The sequence below is a fragment of the Salvelinus alpinus genome, chromosome 29 (genome assembly GCF_045679555.1).
Source record: "Salvelinus alpinus chromosome 29, SLU_Salpinus.1, whole genome shotgun sequence".
Lineage (NCBI taxonomy): Eukaryota > Metazoa > Chordata > Actinopteri > Salmoniformes > Salmonidae > Salvelinus > Salvelinus alpinus.
Window position 1 is genome coordinate 27,453,171 of NC_092114.1, and position 11,759 is coordinate 27,464,929.

An 11,759-nucleotide genomic window follows, 5' to 3' on the forward strand; every position below is an offset into this window, starting at 1 on the left:
TCCAACCATTTGTCTCTCTCTCTCTCCATCCATTTGTCTGTCTCTCTCTCTCCATCCATTTGTCTCGCTCTCTCTCTCCATCCATTTGTCTGTCGCTCTCTCCATCCATTTGTCTGTCTCTCTCTATCCATTTGTCTCCCTCTCTCTATCCATTTCTCTCTCGCTCTCCATCCATTTGTCTCTCTCGCTCTCCATCCATTTGTCTCGCTCTCTCCATCCACTTGTCTCGCTCTCTCCCTCCATCCATTTGTCTCGCTCTCTCTCTCCATCCATTTGTCTGTCGCTCTCTCTCTCTCTCCATCCATTTGTCTGTCTCTCTCTCCATCCATTTGTCTGTCTCTCTCTCCATCCATTTGTCTGTCTCTCTCTCCATCCATTTGTCTGTCTCTCTCTCCATCCATTTGTCTGTCTCTCTCTCCATCCATTTGTCTGTCTCTCTCTATCCATTTGTCTGTCTTTCTCTCCATCCATTTGTCTGTCGCTCTCTCTCTCTCTCCATCCATTTGTCTGTCTCTCTCCATCCATTTGTCTGTCTCTCTCTCCATCCATTTGTCTGTCTCTCTCTCCATCCATTTGTCTGTCTCTCTCTCCATCCATTTGTCTGTCTCTCTCTATCCATTTGTCTGTCTTTCTCTATCCATTTGTCTCTCGCTCTCAATCCATTTGTCTCCCTCTATCCATTTGTCTCTCTCACTCTCCATCCATCCATTTGTCTCTCTCACTCCATCCATTTGTCTCCCTCTATCCATTTGTCTCCCTCTCTCTCCATCCATTTGTCTCTCTCGCTCTCCATCCACTTGTCTCGCTCTCTCTCTCCATCCATCCACTTGTCTCGCTCTCTCTCTCCATCCGTCCATTTGTCTCGCTCTCTCTCCATTTGTCCGTCTCTCTCGCTCTCTCCATTTGCCCGTCTCTCTCGCTCTCCATCCGTTTGTCTGTCTGTCTCTCTCCATTTGTCTGTCTGTCTCTCTCCATTTGTGTCTCTCTCTCCATCCATTTGTCTGTGTCTCTCTCGATCCATTTGTCTGTGTCTCTCTCGATCCATTTGTCTGTGTCTCTCTCCATCCATTTGTCTGTCTCTCTCCATCCATTTGTCTGTCTCTCTCTCCATCCATTTGTCTGTCTCTCTCTCCATCCATTTGTCTGTCTCTCTCTCCATCCATTTGTCTGTCTCTCTCTCCATCCATTTGTCTGTCTCTCTCTCCATCCATTTGTCTGTCTCTCTCCATCCATTTGTCTGTCTCTCTCTCCATCCATTTGTCTGTCTCTCTGTCCCTCTATCCATTTGTCTGTCTCTCTGTCCCTCTATCCATTTGTCTCCCTCTCTCCCTCTATCCATTTGTCTCCCTCTCTCCCTCTATCCATTTGTCTCCCTCTCTCCCTCTATCCATTTGTCTCCCTCTCTCCCTCTATCCATTTGTCTCCCTCTCTCCCTCTATCCATTTGTCTCCCTCTCTCCCTCTATCCATTTGTCTCCCTCTCTCCCTCTATCCATTTGTCTCCCTCTCTCCCTCTATCCATTTGTCTCCCTCTCTCCCTCTATCCATTTGTCTCCCTCTATCCATTTGTCTCCCTCTATCCATTTGTCTCCCTCTATCCATTTGTCTCCCTCTATCCATTTGTCTCCCTCTATCCATTTGTCTCCCTCTATCCATTTGTCTCCCTCTATCCATTTGTCTCCCTCTATCCATTTGTCTCCCTCTCTCCATTTGTCTCCCTCTCTCCATTTGTCTCCCTCTCTCCATTTGTCTCCCTCTCTCCCTCTATCCATTTGTCTCCCTCTCTCCCTCTATCCATTTGTCTCCCTCTCTCCCTCTATCCATTTGTCTCCCTCTCTCCCTCTATCCATTTGTCTCCCTCTCTCCCTCTATCCATTTGTCTCCCTCTCTCCCTCTATCCATTTGTCTCCCTCTCTCCCTCTATCCATTTGTCTCCCTCTCTCCCTCTATCCATTTGTCTCCCTCTCTCCCTCTATCCATTTGTCTCCCTCTATCCATTTGTCTCTATCCATTTGTCTCTATTCATTTGTCTCTATCCATTTGTCTCTATCCATTTGTCTCTATCCATTTGTCTCTATCCATTTGTCTCTATCCATTTGTCTCTCTCTATTCATTTGTCTCTCTCTCTATTCATTTGTCTCTCTCTCTATCCATTTGTCTCTCTCTCTATCCATTTGTCTCTCTCTATCCATTTGTCTCTCTCTATCCATTTGTCTCTCTCTATCCATTTGTCTCTCTCTCTATTCATTTGTCTCTCTCTATTCATTTGTCTCTCTCTCTATCCATTTGTCTCTCTCTCTATTCATTTGTCTCTCTATTCATTTGTCTCTCTCTCTCTCTATCCTATTGTCCCTCTATCCATTTCTCTCTCTCTCTCTCCATTTGTCTCTCTCTCTCTCCATCCATGTGTCCCTCTCTCTCTCTATCCATCCATGTGTCCCTCTCTCTCTCTATCCATCCATGTGTCCCTCTCTCTCTCTATCCATCCAAGTGTCCCTCTCTCTCTCTATCCATCCAAGTGTCCCTCTCTCTCTCTATCCATCCAAGTGTCCCTCTCTCTCTCTATCCATCCAAGTGTCCCTCTCTCTCTCTATCCATCCAAGTGTCCCTCTCTCTCTCTATCCATCCAAGTGTCCCTCTCTCTCTCTATCCATCCAAGTGTCCCTCTCTCTCTCTATCCATCCAAGTGTCCCTCTCTCTCTCTATCCATCCATGTGTCCCTCTCTCTCTCTCTATCCATCCATGTGTCCCTCTCTCTCTCTCTATCCATCCATGTGTCCCTCTCTCTCTCTCTATCCATCCATTTGTCCCTCTCTCTCTCTCTATCCATCCATTTGTCCGTCTCTCTCTCTCTCTATCCATTTGTCCCTCTCTCTCTCTCTCTATCCATTTGTCCCTCTCTCTCTCTCTCTATCCATTTGTCCCTCTCTCTCTCTCTCTATCCATTTGTCCCTCTCTCTCTCTCTCTATCCATTTGTCCCTCTCTCTCTCTCTATCCATTTGTCTCCCTCTCTCCCTCTCTATCCATTTGTCTCCCTCTCTCCCTCTATCCATTTGTCTCCCTCTCTCCCTCTATCCATTTGTCTCCCTCTCTCCCTCTATCCATTTGTCTCCCTCTCTCCCTCTCTCCATTTGTCTCCCTCTCTCCCTCTCTCCATTTGTCTCCCTCTCTCCCTCTCTCCATTTGTCTCCCTCTCTCCCTCTATCCATTTGTCTCCCTCTCTCCCTCTATCCATTTGTCTCCCTCTCTCCCTCTATCCATTTGTCTCCCTCTCTCCCTCTCTCCATTTGTCTCCCTCTCTCCCTCTCTCCATTTGTCTCCCTCTCTCCCTCTCTCCATTTGTCTCCCTCTCTCCCTCTCTCCATTTGTCTCCCTCTCTCCCTCTCTCCATTTGTCTCCCTCTCTCCCTCTCTCCATTTGTCTCCCTCTCTCCCTCTATCCATTTGTCTCCCTCTCTCCCTCTATCCATTTGTCTCCCTCTCTCCCTCTATCCATTTGTCTCCCTCTATCCATTTGTCTCCCTCTCTCCCTCTATCCATTTGTCTCCCTCTCTCCCTCTATCCATTTGTCTCCCTCTCTCCCTCTATCCATTTGTCTCCCTCTCTCCCTCTATCCATTTGTCTCCCTCTCTCCCTCTATCCATTTGTCTCCCTCTCTCCCTCTATCCATTTGTCTCCCTCTCTCCCTCTATCCATTTGTCTCCCTCTCTCCCTCTATCCATTTGTCTCCCTCTCTCCATTTGTCTCCCTCTCTCCCTCTATCCATTTGTCTCCCTCTCTCCCTCTATCCATTTGTCTCCCTCTCTCCCTCTATCCATTTGTCTCCCTCTATCCATTTGTCTCCCTCTATCCATTTGTCTCCCTCTATCCATTTGTCTCCCTCTCTCCATTTGTCTCCCTCTCTCCATTTGTCTCCCTCTCTCCATTTGTCTCCCTCTCTCCATTTGTCTCCCTCTCTCCCTCTATCCATTTGTCTCCCTCTCTCCCTCTATCCATTTGTCTCCCTCTCTCTCTCTATCCATTTGTCTCTCTCTATCCATTTGTCTCTCTCTATTCATTTGTCTCTCTCTCTATTCATTTGTCTCTCTCTCTATCCATTTGTCTCTCTCTCTATTCATTTGTCTCTCTATTCATTTGTCTCTCTCTCTCTCTATCCTATTGTCCCTCTATCCATTTCTCTCTCTCTCTCTCCATTTGTCTCTCTCTCTCTCCATTTGTCCCTCTCTCTCTCTATCCATCCATGTGTCCCTCTCTCTCTCTATCCATCCAAGTGTCCCTCTCTCTCTCTATCCATCCAAGTGTCCCTCTCTCTCTCTATCCATCCAAGTGTCCCTCTCTCTCTCTATCCATCCAAGTGTCCCTCTCTCTCTCTATCCATCCAAGTGTCCCTCTCTCTCTCTATCCATCCAAGTGTCCCTCTCTCTCTCTCTATCCATCCATGTGTCCCTCTCTCTCTCTCTATCCATCCATGTGTCCCTCTCTCTCTCTCTATCCATCCATGTGTCCCTCTCTCTCTCTCTATCCATTTGTCCTCTCTCTCTCTCTCTCTATCCATTTGTCCCTCTCTCTCTCTCTCTCTATCCATTTGTCCCTCTCTCTCTCTCTCTCTATCCATTTGTCCCTCTCTCTCTCTCTCTCTATCCATTTGTCCCTCTCTCTCTCTCTCTCTATCCATTTGTCCCTCTCTCTCTCTCTCTCTATCCATTTGTCCCTCTCTCTCTCTCTCTCTATCCATTTGTCCCTCTCTCTCTCTCTCTCTCTATCCATTTGTCCCTCTCTCTCTCTCTCTCTATCCATTTGTCCCTCGCTCTCTCTCTCTATCCATTTGTCCCTCGCTCTCTCTCTCTATCCATTTGTCCCTCTCTCTCTCTCTCTATCCATTTGTCCCTCTCTCTCTATCCATTTGTCCCTCTCTCTCTATCCATTTGTCCCTCTCTCTCTATCCATTTGTCCCTCTCTCTCTATCCATTTGTCCCTCTCTCTCTATCCATTTGTCCCTCTCTCTCTATCCATTTGTCCCTCTCTCTCTATCCATTTGTCCCTCTCTCTCTATCCATTTGTCCCTCTCTCTCTATCCATTTGTCCCTCTCTCTCTATCCATTTGTCCCTCTCTCTCTATCCATTTGTCCCTCTCTCTCTATCCATTTGTCCCTCTCTCTCTATCCATTTGTCCCTCTCTCTCTATCCATTTGTCCCTCTCTCTCTCTATCCATTTGTCCCTCTCTCTCTCTCTCTATCCATTTGTCCCTCTCTCTCTCTCTCTATCCATTTGTCCCTCTCTCTCTCTCTCTATCCATTTGTCCCTCTCTCTCTCTCTCTATCCATTTGTCCCTCTCTCTCTCTCTCTATCCATTTGTCCCTCTCTCTCTCTCTCTATCCATTTGTCCCTCTCTCTCTCTCTCTATCCATTTGTCCCTCTCTCTCTCTCTCTATCCATTTGTCCCTCTCTCTCTCTCTCTATCCATTTGTCCCTCTCTCTCTCTCTCTCTATCCATTTGTCCCTCTCTCTCTCTCTCTCTATCCATTTGTCCCTCTCTCTCTCTCTCTATCCATTTGTCCCTCTCTCTCTCTCTCTATCCATTTGTCCCTCTCTCTCTCTCTCTATCCATTTGTCCCTCTCTCTCTCTCTCTATCCATTTGTCCCTCTCTCTCTCTCTCTATCCATTTGTCCCTCTCTCTCTCTCTCTATCCATTTGTCCCTCTCTCTCTCTCTCTATCCATTTGTCCCTCTCTCTCTCTCTCTATCCATTTGTCCCTCTCTCTCTCTCTCTATCCATTTGTCCCTCTCTCTCTCTCTCTATCCATTTGTCCCTCTCTCTCTCTCTCTATCCATTTGTCCCTCTCTCTCTCTCTCTATCCATTTGTCCCTCTCTCTCTCTCTCTATCCATTTGTCCCTCTCTCTCTCTCTCTATCCATTTGTCCCTCTCTCTCTCTCTCTATCCATTTGTCCCTCTCTCTCTCTCTCTATCCATTTGTCCCTCTCTCTCTCTCTCTATCCATTTGTCCCTCTCTCTCTCTCTCTATCCATTTGTCCCTCTCTCTCTCTCTCTATCCATTTGTCCCTCTCTCTCTCTCTCTATCCATTTGTCCCTCTCTCTCTCTCTCTATCCATTTGTCCCTCTCTCTCTCTCTCTATCCATTTGTCCCTCTCTCTCTCTCTCTATCCATTTGTCCCTCTCTCTCTCTCTCTATCCATTTGTCCCTCTCTCTCTCTCTCTATCCATTTGTCCCTCTCTCTCTCTCTCTATCCATTTGTCCCTCTCTCTCTCTCTCTATCCATTTGTCCCTCTCTCTCTCTCTCTATCCATTTGTCCCTCTCTCTCTCTCTCTATCCATTTGTCCCTCTCTCTCTCTCTCTATCCATTTGTCCCTCTCTCTCTCTCTCTATCCATTTGTCCCTCTCTCTCTCTCTCTATCCATTTGTCCCTCTCTCTCTCTCTCTCTATCCATTTGTCCCTCTCTCTCTCTCTCTATCCATTTGTCCCTCTCTCTCTCTCTCTATCCATTTGTCCCTCTCTCTCTCTTTCTCTCCATTTGTCCCTCTCTCTCTCTTTCTCTCCATTTGTCCCTCTCTCTCTCTCTCTCTCCATTTGTCCCTCTCTCTCTCTCTCTCTCCATTTGTCCCTCTCTCTCTCTCTCTATCCATTTGTCCCTCTCTCTCTCTCTCTATCCATTTGTCCCTCTCTCTCTCTCTCTATCCATTTGTCCCTCTCTCTCTCTCTCTATCCATTTGTCCCTCTCTCTCTCTCTCTATCCATTTGTCCCTCTCTCTCTCTCTCTATCCATTTGTCCCTCTCTCTCTATCCATTTGTCCCTCTCTCTCTCTCTCTCTCCATTTGTCCCTCTCTCTCTCTCTCTCTCCATTTGTCCCTCTCTCTCTCTCTCTCTCCATTTGTCCCTCTCTCTCTCTCTCTCTCTCTCCATTTGTCCCTCTCTCTCTCTCTCTATCCATTTGTCCCTCTCTCTCTCTCTCTATCCATTTGTCCCTCTCTCTCTCTCTCTATCCATTTGTCCCTCTCTCTCTCTCTCTATCCATTTGTCCCTCTCTCTCTCTCTCTCTATCCATTTGTCCCTCTCTCTCTCTCTCTCTATCCATTTGTCCCTCTCTCTCTCTCTCTATCCATTTGTCCCTCTCTCTCTCTCTCTATCCATTTGTCCCTCTCTCTCTCTCTCTATCCATTTGTCCCTCTCTCTCTCTCTATCCATTTGTCCCTCTCTCTCTCTCTATCCATTCGTCCCTCTCTCTCTCTCTCTATCCATTTGTCCCTCTCTCTCTCTCTATCCATTTGTCCCTCTCTCTCTCTCTATCCATTTGTCCCTCTCTCTCTCTCTATCCATTTGTCCCTCTCTCTCTCTCTATCCATTTGTCCCTCTCTCTCTCTCTATCCATTTGTCCCTCTCTCTCTCTCTATCCATTTGTCCCTCTCTCTCTCTCTATCCATTTGTCCCTCTCTCTCTCTCTATCCATTTGTCCCTCTCTCTCTCTCTATCCATTTGTCCCTCTCTCTCTCTCTATCCATTTGTCCCTCTCTCTCTCTCTATCCATTTGTCCCTCTCGCTCTCTATCCATTTGTCCCTCTCTCTCTCTCTATCCATTTGTCCCTCTCTCTCTCTATCCATTTGTCCCTCTCTCTCTCTATCCATTTGTCCCTCTCTCTCTCTATCCATTTGTCCCTCTCTCTCTCTATCCATTTGTCCCTCTCTCTCTCTATCCATTTGTCCCTCTCTCTCTCTATCCATTTGTCCCTCTCTCTCTCTCTGTTGGTTAAAGATCTGAATCCAAGAGACTAAAACAACCATAGAAATACACAGCAATATGTACGCATGCAGATACTGTACAGACAAACACGTACTTGGGGATGCCAGCGAGGTACGCTATGAGACTTCGGAGGTCGTCAGCTCGTATTCTGTCGTGGTTACTGCGTGAAGGAAACGTTAACACTGGACCACCGCGTCTGTCTCTGCCCCCTGGAACACACAGGATAAAACAGTCAGCTTAGAGAGTGAACACACACAGGATAAAACAGTCAGCTTAGAGAGTGAACACACACAGGATAAAACAGTCAGCTTAGAGAGTGAACACACACACACAGGATAAAACAGTCAGCTTAGAGAGTGAACACACACACAGGATAAAACAGTCAGCTTAGAGAGTGAACACACACACAGGGTAAAACAGTCAGCTTAGAGAGTGAACACACACACAGGATAAAACAGTCAGCTTAGAGAGTGAACACACACACACAGGGTAAAACAGTCAGCTTAGAGAGTGAACATACACACACACAGGATAAAACAGTCAGCTTAGAGAGTGAACACACACACAGGATAAAAAGTCAGCTTAGAGAGTGAACATACACACACACAGGATAAAACAGTCAGCTTAGAGAGTGAACACACACACACAGGATAAAACAGTCAGCTTAGAGAGTGAACACACACACAGGATAAAACAGTCAGCTTAGAGAGTGAACATACACACACAGGATAAAACAGTCAGCTTAGAGAGTGAACATACACACACAGGATAAAACAGTCAGCTTAGAGAGAGTGAACACACACAGGATAAAACAGTCAGCTTAGAGAGAGTGAACACACACACAGGATAAAACAGTCAGCTTAGAGAGAGTGAACACACACACAGGATAAAACAGTCAGCTTAGAGAGTGAACACACACACACAGGATAAAACAGTCAGCTTAGAGAGTGAACACACACACACAGGATAAAACAGTCAGCTTAGAGAGTGAACACACACACACAGGATAAAACAGTCAGCTTAGAGAGTGAACACACACACGAAGAGACACAGGATAAAACAGTCAGCTTAGAGAGTGAACACACACACACACGAAGAGACACAGGATAAAACAGTCAGCTTAGAGAGTAAACACACAAACAGGATAAAACAGTCAGCTTAGAGAGAGTGAACACACACACAGGATAAAACAGTCAGCTTAGAGAGTGAAGACACACACGAAGAGACACAGGATAAAACAGTCAGCTTAGAGAGTAAACACACACACACGAAGAGACACAGGATAAAACAGTCAGCTTAGAGAGTGAACACACACACGAAGAGACACTGAATAAAGCAGTCAGCTTAGAGAGAGTGAACACACACACAGGATAAAACAGTCAGCTTAGAGAGTGAACACACACACGAAGAGACACAGAATAAAACAGTCAGCTTAGAGAGTAAACACACACACGAAGAGACACAGGATAAAACAGTCAGCTTAGAGAGTAAACACACACACGAAGAGACACAGGATAAAACAGTCAGCTTAGAGAGTAAACACACACACGAAGAGACACAGGATAAAACAGTCAGCTTAGAGAGTGAAACACACACACGAAGAGACACAGGATAAAACAGTCAGCTTAGAGAGTAAACACACACACGAAGAGACACAGGATAAAACAGTCAGCTTAGAGAGCAAACACACACACGAAGAGACACAGGATAAAACAGTCAGCTTAGAGAGTAAACACACACACGAAGAGACACAGGATAAAACAGTCAGCTTAGAGAGTAAACACACACACGAAGAGACACAGGATAAAACAGTCAGCTTAGAGAGTGAACACACACACGAAGAGACACAGGATAAAACAGTCAGCTTAGAGAGTGAACACACACACACACACACACACGAAGAGACACAGGATAAAACAGTCAGCTTAGAGAGTGAACACACACACACACACACACACACGAAGAGACACAGGATAAAACAGTCAGCTTAGAGAGTAAACACACACACGAAGAGACACAGGATGAAACAGTCAGCTTAGAGAGTGAACACACACACACACACGAAGAGACACAGGATGAAACAGTCAGCTTAGAGAGTGAACACACACACACACACACACACGAAGAGACACAGGATGAAACAGTCAGCTTAGAGAGTAAACACACACACAGGATAAAACAGTCAGCTTAGAGAGTGAACACACACACAGGATAAAACAGTCAGCTTAGAGAGTGAACACACACACAGGATAAAACAGTCAGCTTAGAGAGTGAACACACACACAGGGTAAAACAGTCAGCTTAGAGAGTGAACACACACACGAAGAGACACAGGATAAAACAGTCAGCTTAGAGAGTGAACACACACACGAAGAGACACAGGATAAAACAGTCAGCTTAGAGAGTAAACACACACACGAAGAGACACAGGATGAAACAGTCAGCTTAGAGAGTAAACACACACACACGAAGAGACACAGGATAAAACAGTCAGCTTAGAGAGTAAACACACACACGAAGAGACACAGGATGAAACAGTCAGCTTAGAGAGTAAACACACACACACGAAGAGACAGGACAAAACAGTCAGCTTAGAGCACAGTGCAGTGTATACACACACACACCTCTGCCTCCTGGTGGACATAGACAGAAACACATGAGAGTTCATATATTCCCATGAGTATGATCGTGGCCACATGATAGCATTATCTCAGTAACAGGTACTCAGAATGGCAGGGAAAACATTATTGTATAAGGAAGACTATGTAGAAAGCAATAGGCCTATACAGAAATATAAGTATTTCTATAGAAATCCAACAGTACTTTCTTTGACTATGTTAATGTTAGGTAGACCCAGTAGTAAGTAGCTGGATAAACGGATCTATACATTACTCAACATTTCTTCAAAATATAATACATTCCTCTTTCCTTCCTACACTACCCTCTTGCTCTTTTTTCCCTCCCTCCCTCCAAAATAAATGACTTTACCAAACTGCATTATGGGAAATGGTTATGACAGACAGTAACTCAACGCTATAGCAACCACTCTCTTCCTTTCTCTATTTCTCTCTTCTGTTCATTATGGTCCGTCTGTCAGTGACCTTGGCTACACACAGGAGGAGAATGGAGTCAGACAATAGAGGAATGACACACATAATCAAAAACACACCAAGACATCATTTTCAACACTAAAAGAGTTGAGAACTCGCAGATGAGGGGTCAAAGGTCAAGCGTATGGGGTCTGACCTCTCAGTAGCCACGGGTGACAGCTATAAACTCTCACACTCAGAATGCATGTGTGTGTAGCTCCATGTCTGGTAGAGGTCAGTGTGTGTAGCTCCATGCCTGGTGGAGGTCAGTGTGTGTAGCTCCATGTCTGGTAGCGGTCAGTGTGTGTAGCTCCATGCCTGGTAGCGGTCAGTGTGTGTAGCTCCATGCCTGGTAGCGGTCAGTGTGTGTAGCTCCATGCCTGGTAGAGGTCCGTGTGTGTAGAGGACAGTGTGTGTAGCTCCATGCCTGGTAGAGGTCAGTGTGTGTAGAGGACAGTGTGTGTAGCTCCATGCCTGGTAGAGGTCAGTGTGTGTAGAGGTTGTGTGTGTAGCTCCATGCCTGGTAGAGGTCAGTGTGAGTAGCTCCATGTCTGGTAGAGGTCAGTGTGAGTAGCTCCATGCCTGGTAGAGGTCAGTGTGTGTAGCTCCATGCCTGGTAGAGGTCAGTGTGTGTAGCTCCATGTCTGGTGGAGGTCAGTGTGTGTAGAGGTCAGTGTGAGTAGCTCCATGCCTGGTGGAGGTCAGTGTGTGTAGAGGTTGTGTGTGTAGCTCCATGCCTGGTAGAGGTCAGTGTGTGTAGAGGTCAGTGTGTGTAGCTCCATGTCTGGTAGAGGTCAGTGTGTGTAGCTCCATGTCTGGTAGAGGTCAGTGTGTGTGTAGCTCCATGTCTGGTAGAGGTCAGTGTGTGTAGCTCCATGCCTGGTAGAGGTCAGTGTGTGTAGCTCCATGTC

At 46.2% G+C, this 11,759-nt stretch overlaps 1 protein-coding gene across 4 annotated transcripts in view; it reads right to left on the reverse strand.

Annotated features, from left to right (window-relative positions):
• The window catches only part of LOC139559422 (triple functional domain protein-like), a 111,588-nt gene that overhangs the window by 64,375 nt on the left and 35,454 nt on the right, over positions 1-11,759 (reverse strand). For all 4 annotated transcript variants that reach the window (XM_071375441.1, XM_071375439.1, XM_071375440.1 and 1 more), the window contains exon 4: positions 7,854-7,968. In XM_071375441.1, coding sequence (XP_071231542.1) covers positions 7,854-7,968 — 115 coding nt within the window. The remainder of the gene's footprint in view (positions 1-7,853; positions 7,969-11,759) is intronic.